The sequence below is a fragment of the Panthera tigris genome, chromosome B2 (genome assembly GCF_018350195.1).
Source record: "Panthera tigris isolate Pti1 chromosome B2, P.tigris_Pti1_mat1.1, whole genome shotgun sequence".
NCBI lineage: Eukaryota > Metazoa > Chordata > Mammalia > Carnivora > Felidae > Panthera > Panthera tigris.
This window is the reverse complement of record NC_056664.1, coordinates 53,868,569-53,888,159: the sequence shown is the minus strand read 5'-3', so window position 1 is coordinate 53,888,159 and position 19,591 is coordinate 53,868,569. Positions and strand designations below refer to the sequence as shown.

The following is a 19,591-nucleotide window of genomic DNA, read 5'->3' as shown; positions in this document are numbered from 1 at the left end:
AAGAGAAAAGGGAGGAGGAAAAACTCCTGTGATCTTTTCAATGAAAAACAGAAAAAACATTGTAAAAAAAATCAGTATTCATGATTAAGAACCCCCCTGCCCCAAACTCTAAATTAGGAAGAGGAAAACTTCTTAACCTGATGTGGCTCATCTGGCTTTTGTTCTAGTGTCTGTAGTGCTTTCCTGAAGCTGAAAGCCTTTTCCAGACTTCCCTACGACCTGGGTTACAGCCCAGCAGTGCGCAGAGGTAGAACTTCCAGATGGCAATGCCTGGAGGAAGTGGGGCAGGCAGGGGGAGCAGATTTTGGGGAGAGTACAATGGCTAGTACCCTGGTTCTTCAGGGGCAGCTGTACCACATTTGTACCCAGTTTTGTGTCTTCACCTAAACATTGTTAATAAACTTCTGTTTACCAAAAAAAAAAAAAAAGTTTCTTGAGACCAACAGAAATGGAAACACAACACACCAAACCTTAGGGGATGCAGCAAAAGCAGTTCTAAGGGGGAAGTCCATAGCAATAAAAGCCTGCATTAAGAAGCAAGAAAGCTCCTAAATAAACAATCTAACTTGATGCCTTAGGGAGCTTGAAGAAGAAAAAAATGATCCCAAAGTTAGCAGAAGAAAAAAAAAATAATAAAGAGTGGAGCAAAAATAAATGAAATATGGGAGAGAAAAACAATAGAAAAAATTAACCAAACTCAGGGTTGGTTCTTTGAAAAGGTAAACAAAACTGACAAACCTTTAGCTAGACTTACCAAGGAAAAGAGGGAAGGCCTAAATCAACAAAATTATATATTAAAAAGTACACATTACAACTACACCTCAGAAATCCAAAGGATCATAAGATGCTAGTATGAACAACTATATGCAAGGAACTGGACAACATATAAGAAGTGGAAAAATACTTAGAAACATACACCTTACCAAGACTGAGTCAGGAAGAAAGAGAAGTATCAATAGACCAAATACTAGTAAGGAGATTAAATCAGTAATAAAAAATCTCCCAATGAAGAAAAGTTCAGTACCGGATGCCTTCACTGCTAAATTTCAGCAGATATTTATTTTTTATTTTTAAAAAAGTTTTTAATGTTTATTTGTTTTTGAGAGAAAGAGACAGAGTGTGAGTGGGGGAGGGGCAGAGAGAGAGAGAGGGAGACACAGAATCAGAAGCAGGCTCCAGGCTCAGAGCTGTCAGCACAGAGCCCCACATTGGACTGGAACCCACTAACTGTAGATCATGACCTGAGCCGAAGTTGGACACTCAACTGACTGAGCCACCCAGGGGCCCATAAGCAGACATTTCAAGGAGGATTAACACAAATCTATCTTAAACTCTTCCAAAAAATGGAAGGGGGGTGGGGGTGGAAAACAATCCCAAACTCATGTTTCAAGGCCAGAATAATCCTGATATAAATAGCAGAAAAATACACTACTAGAGAGGAGATCTACGGCCAGTATTCCTGGTGAATCTAGATGCAAACATTCTTAATAAAATAATAGCAAACTGAATACAGCACATTAAAAGGATCATTCACTATGACCAAGTGGGATTTATCCCTGGGATGCAAGGATGCTTCAACATACACAAATTAATTATTGTGATAAATCACAGTAATAGGATGAAAGAAAAGAATTATATGATCATCTCAATGGATGCAGAAAAAGCATTTGACAAAATTCAGTATCTGTTCATGATAAAAAGGTCTTAACAAATTAGGCATAGAAAGAACATATCTCAACATAATAAAGGCTATATATGTAACATACTCAGTGGTAAAAGGATGAAAGCTCTTCCTCTAAGGTCAGGAATAAGACAGGGTGACCACTCTCACCACTTGCATTCAACATAGTACTGGAAGTCTTTGCTAGAGCAGTTACTCAAGGGAAAAAAAAGGTATCAGAATCAGAAAGGAAGAATTAAATTGTCTTTATTTGCAGACAACATAATTTTATGTATAGAAAATCCTAAAGACTCAACCAAAAAATGGTTAAATGTAATCAATGATTTCAGTAAAATTTCAGGGTACAAAATTAACATACATAAATAAGTAGCATTTCTATATATTAACAACAAAATTTCTGAAAAAGAAATTGATCCCATTTACAATAGCATCAAACATAATAAAACAGGAATAAATTTAAGGAGGTGAAAGATCTCTACATTGAAAATCGTAAGACATTGAGGAAAGAAATCAGAGTAGACAAATAAATGGAAAGGTATCCTGTGTTCATGGAGTTGAAGAATTAATATTGTTAAAACATCAATACTGTTTTTATGGAAGTAGAAAAAACACTTCTAAAATTTATATGGAGCCACAAAAGACCCTAAATATCTAAAGAAAACCTGGGAAAGAAAAGCAAAGCAGTATGTATCACACCTCCTGATTTCAAGCTATGGTATAAAGCTATAGTAATCAAAACAGTATGGTAGTGGCCTAAAACAGACAATTAGACGAGTGGAACAGAATAGAGAGCTTATAAATAAACCTAAGCATATACAGTCAACTAATATTTTACAAGGGAGCCAAGAATACTAAGTGAAGATGGGCACCTGGGTGTCTTACTTAGATGGTTAAGTGTCTGACTCTTGATCTCAGCTCAGGTCTTGATCTCAGAGTTGTGAGTTCGAGCCTGAACTGCATTGGACTCCATGCTGGGTGTGGAGCCTACTTAAAATACAGCAACAACAACAACAACAACAAACTCAGTGGAGAAAGGATAGTCTCTTTAATAAGTTGTGCTGGATATTTATATGTAAATTGGATATTTACATTTAAAGAATGAAACTGGACCCATATCTTACACCATTCACAAAAATTAACTCAAAATGGATTAAAGATTTAAATGTAAGATGTGAAACAATGAAACTCCTGGAAGTAAACACAGGAAAAAAAACTCCTTGACATGGGTCTTGGTAATGATTTTTTGGATATGACACCTAAAGCACAAACAACAAAATAAAAATAATCAAGTGGGACTGCATCAAACTAGTAAGCTTCTGCACAGCAAAATAAACCATCAACAAAGTAAAAACAACTTATGGACTGGGAAAAACTATTTGCAGACCATATATCTCATAAGGAGTAAATATCCAAAACATGTAAATACTACAACTTAATTGCAAAATGAAACAACCTCCAATAACAAAAAACCTCCCCTAAAACTTGCCCCTCCAAAAAAACCCCTAACAACACAAAAATTAAAACCAAACCCCTCCCCCATATAGCCCAATTAAGAAACAGGCAAAGGATCTGAATTGACATTTCTCCAAAAAAGATATACAGAAGGCTAACAGGTACATGAAGAGATGCTCAACATCACTAGTCAGCAGAGAAATGCTAATTAAAACCACAATGAGATGTCACCTCAGGCCTGTTAGAATGGCCATCATCAAAAAGATAAGAGATGATAAATGCTGGTGTGGATGTGGAGGAAGGGAACACTTGGGTACTGTTAGTGGGATTGTAAATTGGTACAGCTGCTATGGAAAACAGTATGGGGGATCCTCAAAAAATTAAAAATACAACTACCATATGATCCAACAATTCTACTTCTGGGAATATATCCAAAAGTAAAGAAAATAGTAACTCAAAAAAAAAAAAAAAGGTATCTGCACCTCTGTGTTCCTAGCAGTGCTATTTATAATAGCTAAGGCATCAAAATGAACTAAATGTCCACTGATGGATGAATGGATAAAGAAATTATGGTATGTATATATAATGGAATATTATTCATCCATAAAAATAAGGAAATCCTACCATTTGTGACAACATGGATGGGCCTTGAAGGCATTATGCTAAGTGAAATAAGTCAGAGAAAAACAAATACTGTATGAACTCAGTTATATGTGGAATCTAAACACACACATAAACACCGCAAAAAACGCTAACTCAGGGGCGCCTGGGTGGCTTAGTTGGTTAAGCGTCTGAACTTGGCTCAGGTCATGATCTCACGGTTCGTGGGTTCGAGCCTCACATCAGGCTCACTAATGTCAGCCTGTCAGCACAGAGCCTAGAGCCTGCTTCAGATTCTGTATCTCCCTCTCTTTCTGCCCCTCCCCTGCTCATGCTCTGTCTCCCTATGTCTCTCAAAAATGAAAAAAAAAAGTTAAAAAACAAAATTTAAGGGGCGCCTGGGTGGCTTGGTCAGTTGGGCGGCCGACTTCGGCTCAGGTCATGATCTCGCAGTCTGTGAATTCGAGCCCCACGTGGGGCTCTGGGCTGACAGCTCAGAGCCTGGAGCCTGTTTTGGATTCTGTGTCTCCCTCTCCCTCTGCCCCTCCCCTGTTCATGCTCTGTCTCTCTCTGTCTCAAAGATAAATAAACGTTAAAAAAAAATTAAAAAAAAATTAAAAAGAAAACAAAAAACCCAAACTCAGAAAAATACATCAGGCTTATGGCTACCAGAGGTGGTAGGTGGAGGGAGGGGAGATTGGGAGGAAGATGGTCAAAAGTTGCAAATTTCAATTATAAGATAAATAAATACTAGGGATATAATCTACAACATGATGACTATAGCTAACACTGCCATATGATATATAGAAAAGTTTAAGAAAGTAAATTCTATGAGTTCTTATCAGAAGGAGACAATTTCCTCCCCTTTATTCTTTTTTTCTTTTTATTGTATCTGCTTGAGTTTTTAAAAAATGTTTATTTATTTTTGAGAGCGAGAAATACACAGTGCAAGTATGGGAGGGCCCAGAGAGAGAGGGAGACACAGAATCTGAAGCAGGCTCCAGGCTCTGAGTTGTAAGCACAAAGCTGGACACGGGGCTCGAACTGCTGAAGTCCTGAGTTGGATGCTTAACTGACTGAGCCACCCAAATGGTCCTATTATATCTGTATGAGAAGATGGATGTTGAATCTATTGTGGTAGTCATTTCACACTATCTGATAATCAAAGCATCATGCTGTATGCCTTAAACATATACAGTGATGAATGTAAATTATTTCTCAATAATGCTGGAAATTTTTTTCAAGTCCTCAAAATGGTATACTTTTTGGTAATATAACTATAATCATTGCTATTCTAAGTACTCTTTACTTTGTTTTCATTTTATCTTTTCCTCTTAGAGTGAAATGCTGTAAGATATATTGAGTGTTATGTGCTAGGCAGGCATCATATTAGATGCTTTACATACATTATCTCATTTTTAAAGAAATGTTTATTTATTTTTGAGAGAGAGCTAGAAAGCACATGTGTCAGTGCATGGGTGAGGGCAGAAAGAGAGGGACAGAGAGAATCCCAAGCTGGCTCTGTCCTGTCAGATGAGGAGCCTGATAATGGGGCTAGAACTCAGGAACCATGAGATCATGACCTGAGCTGAAACCAAGAGTTGTATACTTAACCAAGTGAGCCATCCAGACTCCCCCATTATCTCATTTTATACTGCCTAACATTAGTGAGGAAGATATGATTATCCACATTAAGAATCTGGGAAAGTTGGAGAAGTTAAATAACTTTCTAATGGTAGTATGGGTGGTAAATAGTAGAGTTGGAAGAACCATTGTAGCCTTCTGACCTGGCCTGATAAAAGTTCTGTATTGTTTTTCTTTCCATTAAAGTGTAAAATGTGAATTATACCATGTGTTTCTAGTTCCCTGAAATGCAGGAAAGGTGATTTATAAAACTCTGAGAAAGTAATATTGAAGCCAGTTGTATTACTTAGGGTTCTCCAGAGAAATGGAGCCAATAGGACAGATATACATACAGATTTATTCTAAGGAATTGACTCATGTGTTTGTGGGGCTGGCAAATCCAAAATCTGTAGGAGAGTTTGACAGGATAGAAATTCAGATAAGAGTTGATGTTACAGGCTGGAAACTCAGGCAAGTTTCCTGTGTTGTAGTCTTGAGGAAAATTCCTTCATTTACAGGAAACCTTAGTCTTTGCTCTTAGGGCCTACAACTGCATTGCTGAGGCTGACCCACATCCATGATCTGGCCAAGTTGATATATAAAATTAACCATCACACCAATAAACAATGATTTTCGCTGAACAGACTTTTGAAGAGACCTGGATTCCTCACTGCCAACTTTCCAGCTGGTTCCTGTGCTGTGGATACATACACAGGACCAGTGCAGGAGGAAATGAAGTAGGGCACAAGGGAACAGCTCTCTGTTTATTCCATAGTGTGCATGTGTTTCTGCTAGAATTCATCATAGTGTTTTCTGGATGTGGAGCAAGCAAGTGTATTCCCTTCTACTATGGTTCTAGAGCACTTCAAGGTAGCCTTAAAAAGAAAAATGATGCTGGAGGAAGAAGGAGGAGGAGGCAGCTGCTGTGGTGATCTTGTTGGTGGGCTGTGTGTGTGTGTGCATGCGTGAGAGAGAGAGAGAGAGAGAGAGAGAGAGAGAAAGGGGGGGGGGAGAGAGGCAGATAGATACTCAGGACATTTGTAGCCCTAGTTGACAGAGCTTCCTCTTTGATTCTGTACTCACATGAGAACCAGCTACTGAAGCTGAGCTACAAGCCAGTGGATCCATTCAACAGATAGTCATGAGGGGCCCACTCCCAAGAACTGGAATTCTAAAGTAAATATGAAACAGTCATGCTCATGCAGGGAGTGTGAATCTATAAACTCTGGTGTAAGATATATCGCTTTCTCTCTCTCTTTTTTTCATCTCAACTTAGGTTTTGACTCCCATTCTCCCATTATGCTGGGTTGGATGGTCCTTGCTTCATCCATCTTGGAGTTGTGTTAATGTTCTGGGTTCTTAGAAGATGCCAAAGTGTCAATGAATAGGAAAGAATATTTGTGACTCTAGGTTATGCTGACATACTGCCTGTGATGTGGCTGCCCCTTTGGGCCCTTTAGGCTGTTTCTGGGTTACTCTCCGGACACAGGGATCTTTTGAAAGGTGCACCATAGGGTTGGTACCCCTAGACATACCAGGCAGCCATGTCTGTATGGTTTATCTTCTCAGATTCAAGAAGTCCCCTGCTCCAGGATCCACAGATGTTCCTTGTAGCCCAAGTGGGCCTCTTTTTAGGCTGGGGCAAGTCCTTTTCTCCAGAACTTTCTATCCTTTTCTATGCCCTAGTCTCAACAGCCACGTGTTCTTGCAGGCTGTTTCTGCTGCCTGCCCTGACACATAGCTTCCCCTAGGGATAAAGCAAAGAAGGGACAGGCCCAGATTACCTTCTGAAAGAGACATCTATTACAAAAAGAAGATGAAGTCTGAGGTAGCCCTTAGTGCAGATGTAGGGGCTTTGAACCATACAGTTGTTCCAGACGGATCTCAAGTGTTCTCAGAGTGGGATGTACAGTGCATCTTTGGGAAAGCCCAAATACTACTTAAGGGCAAATGGAATGTACTTGGCATTTATTCCCCAGAGGAGAGGCTGCAGTTGGACTGGACTGCCATCATCCAGCACGAAACATCCCAGCTGGGCAGAGTTTTCCACCAAGTCAGCTCAGAGGCATTGGGCCTCCTATGTTCAGTCAGTGATCCATGGTTCCAATCAGATGTGGCTTATGGTAGCAGGATCATTTTCACTTAACACACTGGGATCAAGCCCTGTTTTTCTCAGAAAGGGACAGTGGAAGTGCCAAGCACTTAAAATGTCATGTACTTGGTTTCAGTGCAATAGTAAGGCTCCTTTTTTAAATGAAAAAGTAATTTTTCCACTTAATTTAAGCAGTAACTATTTGAAGGGAGAGAATAACTCTGTAAAAGCTATTATCAAAAGCAATTTTCTGAGATCTCATTAATGAAGACAGGTAATGAAAATGAAGGTATAAAGACATAACCCTGCTTATGTTTCTACAGGGAAGAATTAAATACCTATAATTGCTTTTTCTTTTAATACTAATGTGTTTGTCTAAGTTTTTGTTGTTGTTTCCAACAATGGAGACAATGAATTTAAAAGAAAAAAAGAGGAATGGAAAGATACAAGGACATCTCAAAGAACTGAAGTTTCAACAACCAAGGTTGGGATGGATAGGAAGGATAGATATGGGAACTACATGGACCTTGTGTGCTGAGAGCTGTTACTTACGTGACCTAATTCCAATAACTTCCAGTCTCTGTCTCTGTTTGTTGCTTCAGATTCCCTGAAATGACAAATCATGTTGGCTTAACTGGAGTTAGTCATATACCTCTGGATCATGCCAATGTGATTAGCTAACATCACTTAATGCTAAAATTTACTTAATGCTTTCTCCATGTTGGGCATTGCTATAAGCACTTTTCATGTATTATTTATTCTGCTTCAACAACCTTATGTCTTATGCACTGTTACATTTCCCATTTCTCAGATGAGAGAACCAAAGCCCAAAGAGGCCAAACAGTTTTCCCAAGGTCATATAGCTTTTACCCAGCATTCAGTCTTTGGTGTGATATGCACATATCTTGAACTTTATGACTAGTCAGCATAGATAGTAGTTGGGGTTTGGTCTTTGCAAATGTCCTGTGCTTATATCTTAGGGCCCCATATGTGTGATCATAGCCCACATCTTCTTTTTAACAGAAGCCAGAGTTCTGTACTGGCTATTGAGAGTATTTGGAATCAAAACCTCTTCCATGACCTACACAAAGGTAGGAGAAACATTTGGTAGCAGATTTGACCATGGGGAGGGGCAGGAGCGAACAATAGTGGGAGTCAGCAGCAGTAGCAATGGGTGGGTGGTCCTGCCAAGTTCATGGAGATCATGAGTCAGCATTTACCAAGGCATATAGTTCACTGCCATTTCCTGGGCATTTGAAATGTTAACCAGAGTTTTTGGGAATGGAGCAGAATGAGATCAGCATTTGGATGTCAGCAGGAACATAGAGTCCTCTGTTTCTGTTTGACTCTAATTTAACTGAGATATTTTGATAACCCCTTCCTTTGTTTTGTCCCCTCTTTTCTGGTTTTCTTCTTATTGTTTTTTAAACTGCCATCCCCTTTCTAAAAAATTTTAAATGTTTATTTATTTTGAGAGACTGAAAGAGTGTGCACTAGCAGGGGAGGGGCAGAGAGAGAGAGAGAGAGAGAGAGAGAGAGAGAGAGAGAGAATCCCAAGAATCCCAATCCCAATCCCAAGAGAATCTGTGCTGATAGCGCAGAACCCAGTGTGGGGCTCAATCTCACAAACCATGAGAACATGGCCTGAGCCGAAATCAAGAGTTGGAGGCTTAAGCAACAGAGCCATCCAGGCACCCCTAAATGGTCATCCTCTTTTTATTGATTACCATCCCCTACTTTCCTCATCTCTGCGGTTTACTTTCTGAATGCAACAGTATCACCCATACTTTCATTTATGCCTTAATTTATGCTGGATCCTATGCCAGGCATCATAAGTAAATGAAGTGGGCCAGGTACGGACTGTGTCAGACTAGAAAGCACATGTCCTTTCTGAAAAGGGGAAATACTATTAGGCTCAAAGCTCCACATCTTAATTTTCTTATAAAACTCCCAGTTTTTAAATGTCTGTCATTAGTTTTAAAAAATGAGTAGGCCAGTCACAATGCATCTGTAGGATGGCTGTATCAGCAGTTGACAGTTTTGGATATGATACTGTTGGACGAACGAGGCAGGTACAAAATGCTTGCATCTCCATCGTGGCTTCTAAAGAGACTATAGATGCAGTAAACTGTTTCCTGACTCAGCATCTCTCTCCCAATTGACTTTATATTATTAATCATATCTTTATGTACACATATCTTTATGTATCTTTATGTACATTATCTTATGGAAGAGATATTTTTCAGCCTAACACATTAAGATGATAATATTTAAATATAAGTTGGCTATTTTATCACCTCTGCTCTGCCAGTTAGATTTTAAGCTCCTCCAAGGCAGGAGCCGATGTGTGCTTCAGACATATTTATTTTTAAGATTTTTATTTTTAAGTAATCTTTACACCCAACGTGGGGCGCAAACTCACAACCCTGAGATCAAGAGTTCTCCAGGAGCAATCAAGAGCAATGCTCCACTGGAGCAAGCCAGCCAGGTGCCTCCACTTAAGACATATTTTTAATTGATTGATATAAATAGGTAGCCATTTAAAATATAACATTATGTATTCTCTAGTTAAAGAGATGTTTTTGGCATTTGAGTTTGTCTTCCTAATGTGTTTCTGTTATGTGGGGCTATTTTCAGTGTTGCATTTGCTTTTTCTTTAGGCAAATTATTTGAAATGCCCTTTGTCAGTTTGGAAAGACTACCTACAGGTCCTCAAATGCAGACTGGTTTTGATGTCTCTATTTCTATAATTTTAATATGACCAAATTAAGCAGGACTTGCAAAAAAAGTCTGTGCTATTTTTAAAAGATTCTTATAATTTTAGAAAAATTTCATATTTTGATACCTAATATAATTTTTCTTTTATTTGTAATCCTTTTGGGGGGATGATTGGGGCAGTGTCAGAACACCTAGGACCAAAGAATCTTAGAGTTGGGAGAGACCAGAGTAAACTCAGTGTTTCCCTCAGCACAGACTTGGTCCCTTGCAGTAGGAAGGTGCTCAGTATCATACAAAGCAGTCTTTCCCAATTTTTTTTTTTGAACTTATAAAAAAAATTTATTTATTTATTTTTGGCGGGGGAGAGAGAGAGAGAGAGAGAGAGAGAGAGAGAGAGAGAGAGAGAATGGGAAAACACAAACAGGCGAGGGTCAGAGAGAGAGGGAGACAGAATCTGAAGCAGGCTTCAGGCTCTGAGCTGTCAGTGCGGAGCCTGATGTGGGGCTTGAATCCATGAACTGTGAGATTATGACCTGAGTCAAAGTCGGATGCTTAACCGACTGAGCCACCCAGGTGCTCCAAGTCCTTTCCACTTTTAAGGGTTGTTTATTTTTGTATGGTTTTTCTTTGTGAACTGACAACTGTCTCTGATCATTTCTGTCCTTTGGGCTTAGTACTGAGCATGGAACAAGTCTACTTATTTTGAGCTCCCCAAATAAATGGTAAGATCTCTGAGGGCTGTATGTTAAGATGTTCCTCCCAGTGCCTAAGACACATTTTAGGGCATTTAACAACACATGGTTGAGAGCACAGGCTTTGGGGTCAAAGGACCCAGATGGAAATCCTGGCTCTAATTTGTAATGATGGAATGACTGTGGATAAGTTACTTAACGTCTCCAAACATCTATTTCTTTCTTGGGTTGCAGTGAGTATTAAATAAGATATGAAAGAAAATGCTTAGTATTTTTCCTGACTATGGTCATTCAATAAATGATGTGTGTAGTTAGAACATGACCGTTATACTGAAAGGAAGGAAGTCTTGGAGAATGTTTTAGTACGAAGCCAAGACTGCCTAGAATCTCAGCCATACTCCTCCCAGAAATGAGTCTTTGATGCTTATCTTGTAGAGCTTCCTACACACTAGAGGAAAATGATGTGTGAGCTCAGTTTCCCCAGAAACATAATATCAAGGAACACTCTTTTTTGTTTTTATTTTTTTTAACATTTATTCATTTTTTTGAGAGACAGAGCATGAGTTGGGGAGGGGCAGAGAGAGAGGGAGGCACAGAATCCCAAGCAGGCTCCAGGCTCTGAACTACAGCACAGAGCCCAACGTGGGGCTCGAACTCACGGACCATGAAATCATGACCTGAGCTGAACTCAGATGCTTAACCAACTAAGCCACCCAGGTGTCCCCCATGGAACACTTTTAATGCACAATCTTTCTGGGAAGAATTTGTGTTCTGAATTCCAGTGTTCTTCTTTCAGAGGCTGATGAACTCGCCCTGTCCACGTAAAAGAAACCTTTGACTTCCTTAACTCTTTGCCCAAAGCCTCCTCCATGGAGTGAGATCCAAGAGCCTTCTAGCTTCCCTTCCTTCTGACCTCTCTTTTCCCCTAACTCCACCTAGGCTCTTCTTCCCCTCTCAGTTAAGGGCTCCTGCAAATGTCCCCTAAAAGGAGAGAGCAGGAGATAGCTGATGTCTCATCAAACCAGAAGCTCCCTCCCTCTTACTGTTTAAAAGTGGTTTCCAGTTGGGAGACTAATTAAAAACTATTTATTTGATGAGATATACTGAATTGTTCAAATAGGTTTTAAAAAAATTTAAAACAAGCACATAGTCTCCACAGTTTATCATAATTCATTTGGTTTTCAAGGATTTAAATACACTGTCTTGCATTTTCCTTAACTGTTTTCATCAACATCTGTTTATTTGTGGTAGAGATTGTTTTCTCTAGGATCTGTAATATCAGATAATGGGCCCTTGCTTTTTTGACTTGTTTCCCAATAAAAAACTAGCATACAAGTTGTTTTGGGCCTTACTATATATTTACCTAATCAATGGGATTTTAAACAAAATTAGATCTTCATGATTTTAATTTAATTTAATTAAATTTAATTTTATCATTATTATTTTTAATATGGGGCTTGAACTCATGATCCGGAGATCAAGACCTGAGCTGATATCAAGAGTCGGACGCTTAACCAACTGAGCCACCCATGTACCCCAGATCTTCACGTTTTTCAAGTTTTGATGTCTTTTATTTTGTTTATATAAAATTTTTTTTAAAATGTGATTTTGAACCAACTTTGTGTTCACTGGATTGTATATTAAACAAATACCAGTGAAGTCTCTTTTATATCCTTTCATCTAAAACTATACTTAGGACTAAGGCAAGCACATCACCTTTCTCTGGTGTCTTGTTGATTTAGGCTACTGCTTTGGTGCTTCTCAAAGTGTATATCAAGAAATACTATGAAAAATTACTGAGATGGACACTATCACTGTGTACTTGCAGTCCAGGGATCTCGATGTTGTGAGAATAGGCCTAGATTAAGCAACACTCAGAGAAACCGAGAAAGGTCTTACTTATGTGTCCACCCCTGTCCCCCACCCAACTCTTCATTTTGAAAATATTCAAATGTGTAGAAAAGTTGAAAGAGTAGTATTGTGAATACTTATTATTTTTTATGTTCATTTTTTTAGTGTATTTATTTTGAGAGAGGGAGAGAGAGAGAGAGAGAGAGAGAGAGAGAGAGAGAGAGAAAACGCCTGTGCATGAGCAGGGGAGGGACAGATAACCTGTTGGGCCATAACCTATTGCTATATTTACCAGTTCTCTCGTTTTTTTTTTTTTTTTTAAACAATTGAAAATAAGTGCAGACATCAAGAGTTTCTTCACCCTGGAAGATAAGGATAAAAGTGTCCCAGGATAAGGCACTTTCCTATACAATCACAATATCATTATCACATCTTAGAAAATAAACAATAATTTCCCAATATTATCTAATAAACAATCCATAATCCATGTTCAAATGTTCCCAGTTGTCCCTAACATGTTCTTTTTAGCTTAAAACAAAAGTGTAGAATCTCATCAAGGTTCACAAATTTGTTAGTATGCTTCATTTATTTTTATTTTAATTTTATTTAAAAAATTTTTAATGTTTATTTTTATTTTTGAGAGATAGAGAGACATAGCATGAGCAGGGGAGGGGCAGAGAGAGGAGACACAGAATCCGAAGCAGGCTCCAGGCTCTGAGCTGTCAGCACAGAGCCCAACATGGGGCTCAAACCCCTGAACCGTGAGATCATGACCTGAGCCGAAGTCAGACACTTGGCTCACTGAGCCACCCAGGCGCCCCTGCTGTATTTATTTTTAAATTTATAACATGCTCTGTTTGTTTGGTGTGTATATTTCTCAACATTGACCATTATGAAGAGTACAGAAGAGTTATTTTATAGAATGCCCCACAATCTAATTGTTTATGTGTTTTGGTTTTTAACCTTTTGGTAAACTTTTGGAAATATATTTGCAGAAGTGTGCATAAAATATAAGTATGCAGGTTTGTGGAAGTCACCTGTCCAGTCTCTGGGATCCTAAAAGTCTGGCTCTTTTACAAACCCTTATCTCTGCACTTGTTTCTCCACTGCATTTAGAGAATGCCTAGTGCAGAGACAACTTCCTGGCATTTTCCTGCGGATCAGGGTGCTAAGACTGGGCGGCTTCCAATTTAGGCAGTTCCATTGTACTTATCTCAGATCCCCCACCGGGGTTTCAATTAGAGAAGTTATTGTTTAGATCCCCTTCTAAAAATGTTGCATTCTCTAATTATCTTGGCTTTAAGACATTTGGGTTGTTTTTATACCATGTGAATGCACTGGCTGTTAGGAAAGTCATTTTAGAGTTTTGGTGATCTAATTCAATTGTTAAGACTGCCTTAATAACTAGGTTGTAATAAGACATAATACAGGGTGTTTAGATTTCTCACAACCTGGTGTTTTTGGTTAGAGACCCAACATCAGTCCTGAAGTGGTTCACAGTCCTTTATTTAAAACAAAAAAGGCCAAATGTTAAAAATATTATGACCCAGGCCAACTTTGTCTTTACCCTCCTACTTACCCTTTCTTCTTCTTCTGCACAGTCCACAGTGCTTTCCTATTTCTTTTGTACTCAACATGAATGCCAAATGGTGATGACAGACGATGGTGTAAATTGGGGTCCTTAACCTGGAGTCAGTGTGTCAGTGAACTCCATAAAATCATGTGCAAAGTTTGTGTATATTTGCCCATGTGTTCTGTTCTGGAGAGATGTTCCCATAGATTTCTTCAGCTTTTCAGGGGTGCCTGTGAGCCCCAAATGGTTAAAAACACTGGCTAACTAGTTACTTCTTCCCAGGGCCTTTGCTATTTTCTCTGACTCTAGGCATAGTAGCTTTCTCTTTAGTAATATTTTTGTGTACTTGTTTTGAATTTAAAAATTATAAGGAATAAAATTAAGTCCATTTATTTATAATATTGGTCAACATTCTGAGAAACCATTGTTTATACACTGGTAAATAGTTATCTATCTACCTATCTTCTGTTTACCAATTTATCAATCACCTATCTATCTATTTATCTATCCATCTACACACACACACACACACACACACACACACACACACACACACACACTTTTTAAAAGGAATCCTAGTGTAGATGGGTAACATTTTTGTTTAATTGCTGCAGTGTAGTTCATTAGTTCATTGTATGGATATACTGTAATTATCAAATCTCTTATTCATGGACACAGATTTAATAGGAATCAAACCTTAGGCAATAAGAGATAAGATCTTGGGGCTTTTGCTGGTCACAAGAGCCCTCTTCCTTTGTCTAATCCCTGCAAACTCCACATCAAATGTGAGGCTATGGATTTGGGGCCAGAAAACAGGTTAGCTTTTTCGAAAAGAAAACTGTATTCTTTTTTTTTTTTTAGTTTAATCATTTTATTTTGAGAGAGACAGAGAGAGAGAGAGAGTGTGCGCATGAGTTGGGGAGGGGCAGAGGAAGAGGGAGAAAGAGAATCCCAAGCAGGCTCCATGCTATCAGTGCAGAGCCCAATGCGGGGCTCAATCTCATGAACTGTGAGATCATGACCAGAGCCAAAATCAAGAGCTGAACGCTTAACTGACAGAGCCATCCAGGCACCCCAGGAACTGTATTCTTACACTCTTCCCTCCAGTCTCCAAGATACTGACATGAATCAAATCATTTCAAATCAATAAAGAATATAACAGTTTTATAGGATTGATTACCTTCAAAGCAGCTTCATTTAAATCCATTTTCAATTTTCAAGGTTCAAATGGGCCTAATTTTGTATAGTTTACTTACATTTTTAAAAGTGTTTATGGAAATTATTGTGTAAAAAACCCTGATATGTTCTTAAAATGCTTTTGTTATGTAGCTTGGGAGACTTTACCAAAGAGAAATATGCATGATTTCCCTTGGTCTGTGTATCTGTGTCTATATTTTCATATGATATATTGCTGAAAGAAGTGTTGCTGATGGTCTTTTCTTCCTTTTCTCTCTTATCTGTTTACCAGTGACACTACCAGATTAGAAGCTGCCCCAGTCAACACCCTTGGGTCCAGGGGTAGTAACTGTTCCCATCTGGCTACGTGTGATTAATGGTGTTTATGTCATGGCATAAATCACATTTTGCTGTTCAATCAGCTGAGACTCTGGCCATTAAAAAAAATTACTCTATCTACAAAAATCAATAACCAGTGGTTTTTGGAAAGGAGCAGTTCTTTAACAGTTACTCCCTAAGTCTGTCTGTAAAGATAAACAATCAAATTACTATAGTCAGTGAAATTGTGCGGGCAACAGCAAGAAATATAATCTCGCAGATAAGGGATGACCTTAAGTAAGGACAGGTAGGAAGCCATTTTAAGGAAGACAAGGCAACCAAAGAAACCCAATACCCTTTTGAAAGTCTTTAAGAATGTCACCCTTTTCCACAGATGTAGCCAATAACACGACATCAGAGAGTGCAAGATGAATTTTCAGAAAAGCATGGAAAATAAATTAGGTTGATAATGGCATTCTGTGACTGACTTAATACCCACTCACAACTCTCTGTGGACTCTAGCAACAATTTAGAAAATCAATTTTATTTATTTACCTCATGTTTGCCTCATACATTATTGCCATGAGGAAAACACACAAAAATCCAAATAAATAAATTAGCCAAGGTGATGACATTTCAGGTAAAATAAAATGGAGACCACTTCTTTGGGAAAGAATAGGGCGAAAGATAAATCTTAGACACTTGACTTGCTGGGAAATATTATGTGTACTTTTAAAATGGTGGTGTTGACCATGTGTAGCAACATGCCTGAATAGACGGAGGCAAGATTAATAGTCCTGATTCACTTGTAGTTTGCTTCACAGGCCGTGAGTGAGTGCTTTGGGATGTTGCTCACACAGCCTGTTTTGCTGCAGTCGCCACTGCTTTTGTGAGCAGCTCAGTGTTTTTGCTCAAATTGGAGTATGCCTCACTGATTCCGGTCTGCAACTTGCTTCTTAGGAGTCTGTGACTGCAAGATCCATTTCAGGAATTTGAGTTGCACCAGTTTGCCATCTTTACAACGAGCCTTACTTTTTTAGCAAGTGGAATTCTAAATGGGAAAGTACAGATTCCCCCTCGGTACTTTATTTATATCACTGTTCGCAGCACAGATAACATCCTTATTTCCACAGCAAGCCAGCAGCTCTCTAAATAATCACAAACCTACCTCAGTAAAGAAGGCAGGAATAATATTTCGTGCCTTTTCCCTGTGTGGAAGATAGAACCTTTTGATGCAAGATATGATCCTGCAGATTTGTTCCTGCTGGACGAAGGGAGGACTAACCTTCAGGCAAAGTGCTTTGGTAGAAGCATCCTGTTTCTCATTTCACTGTGTAATGACCAGGAGCTGAGAAGAGCTGTTTCCTGTCACTGAGCTGCATCATCCTCATTTACATTATTGGCAGCTGTTACTTTGCTAGAAGTTTAAAATATCTGAAGAACTCTCAACTGAGTTCAGATGTTTGTTTATTGGATCTGTCTTGGGCTTCTGAAAACAGTCTTTTGTGTTCTCCCAGTCTTAAAAGCTCTTCTCAGAATCTGTCCTTCTTCCTCCTTGCTCCTTTCTGGGAACCTGCTTCAATCTCATGAAGAAAATTAAGTAAAGAGGACAAGGGGCTTACAACTCGTCAGAAAGGAGACTCCAGTTGTGAGGCGACTTGAAACGGAAAGGAATTGGGACTCAACATCCTGCATTTGTGCTTTGTTTTTGAAACTTCGAGTTAGTTGCATTAATGAATTCACCAGCAGTCTAGTAATGGAAAATGTTTCTCCTGTCCTGCTGGGGGAGCCAGATACTATAGATTTGTAACAGGAAGGCTGTTGATTCTGGCTTCATTGTTGGGCCAGTCATTTGTGAGCCGGTGGCCGGACCGCAGGCCACACACTTCTGTGCAAATCTCCCATGTATTGGGACCGCCTGGGTTTTGTTTCTGCCGTCCGAGACACGGCCAAGAAAAGATGGTGAGCCCTGGGTTTCATTTCTTGTTTGTGTTTCCCCTCAGCATTGAGGATGGTGCAGGATGCCAGACTCAGTTTGGGGGCAGGGAGGGGACTGTTGAAAGCGATGAGCGTATGTGAGTGTTTTGCTATTAATGCTTTTTTCTGTGTCATCCTCTGTAGAGTTCCGGGAACGCGTCCTATCGCTGCTCTATGTCTTCCTCTGCGGATTTTTCTGATGAAGATGATTTCAGCCAGAAATCTGGCTCGGCATCTCCAGCGCCGGGAGACACCTTACCCTGGAATTTGCCTAAACATGAGAGATCAAAAAGAAAGATTCACGGGGGCTCGGTGCTGGACCCCGCTGAGAGGGCAGTGCTTAGGATAGCAGGTAAGCGCATCCGGGGAGGGGATGGAGCCTAGAGAGAGTTTCGAAATTCACCCATCTACCCCCTGGGGCTGGGGCCGTAGCTGGGAGCTGCTGATGCACCGGCAGGCGTAGATTGGTGCTCTAGGTGGGGGAGGAGGATGACCATGTTTACTTTATGCCCGATTTATATCGAGAAAGCAGTTTGCCCAGCCTGCTGGTGACTAAGCTGTTTGGCCTTGTCTTTGGGTTGGATGAATTGATACCTTTGAAATGCAAGGGGATATTTACAGACATCTGCATTAAACTTTCCTATTTACACGATGTAGCTACTGTGACATTCTGAAAGTATTAACTTATGTGATTCCTAGTGTATTTGCTAGAAGCTGTGAGAAAGCTGCCTTCTTTTCCATTTTTGCCCAGGGACACTGAGCTACGCAGATTTAACTGGGGTAGATTCCTGGCTTTTGGTACCCAGGATTGTAGAGGGTACTTGAGCAACTTGGATGCCATTTTTTTTTTTTTTTTTTTTAATGTAGCATCTCTGTCAGCATCATGTGTCCATAGCAGCTTTCTGTCCCTGGTGCTTTTCAGGGCTTAGCCATCATGCATTCCTGATTAATTAATTTATGGGAGGTGCCAACATTTCTGTTCTGTTACCGGTGTTCCCTTGCATTGGCCGTAAAAGTCGAACCAGAAGGGGTGGCTGGTTTTACCCAGCTGAAAGCTGAGAACACTGAGGAAACCAGTCCTCCAACCTTGCAGTGCTAGTGTGGTTCTCTCTTCTGTGTTCTGTGCATGAGACTTGCTTCCTGGGGTGATTGTTCCTCAATTCCCTCAATAATATTCTCTCTCTCTCTCTCTCTCTCTCTCTCAGAAATGGTATAAGTCTTTTGGGGCTCTTGCAAAGGCCAAAGGTCAGGTTTTTTCCAGAGCTAGTTTCTGCAGTCAGTGGATCTGGCCTTCTTTCCTTTCCACTCCTGGGTGGGGGTGCCCACCCAGTTTCTTTTGCCTCCCACTATAATACAAAGTTGGTACTCTATCTTCCTCTGAGGGGGCTGGTGGGGAATAGTCCAGATCCCAGCCACCACAGCAGCTGAGACTCCCCCTATGGTCCCCCCAGTGGGATTTTCTGATTACGGGAAAAACAAACAGCGCCCAGCCAGCCATTCTGTAGTCTGGGTTTCTGGGGCAACAGCCTTGAGCTTCTTCTGTCTGTTGTGAGATGCTGGCTGGTCTCTTCCAGGCCTTTGAGAGGAGGGGTGGAGCTGGGAAAGGGTAGGAGGAGGGAGGATCTAGGAGGGAGACTGTTCTGGAGCCAAGTGAGAGTGAGCAGGGGTGGCTTGGGGGAGCTGGGACAGACCTAGCTCTCACCGCCTTCCTCAAGTACTAAAAAATGTTTAGTCACTGAGGCCTGACTCCTTGTACCTCCCCTCCTTTCCCCCCACTACATGCAGGTCCGGGGCATGGAGAGGAGGAGATGGTGACTCCACCCTATCTTTGTGCAGAA

General features: G+C 40.0%; 1 protein-coding gene across 2 annotated transcripts in view; it reads left to right on the top strand.

Annotated features, from left to right (window-relative positions):
• Positions 1-19,591, top strand: part of DST (dystonin) — a 491,592-nt gene that overhangs the window by 105,243 nt on the left and 366,758 nt on the right. For both annotated transcript variants that reach the window (XM_042986591.1, XM_042986590.1), the window contains exon 4: positions 17,898-18,105. In XM_042986591.1, the coding sequence (XP_042842525.1) occupies positions 17,898-18,105 (208 nt within the window). The remainder of the gene's footprint in view (positions 1-17,897; positions 18,106-19,591) is intronic.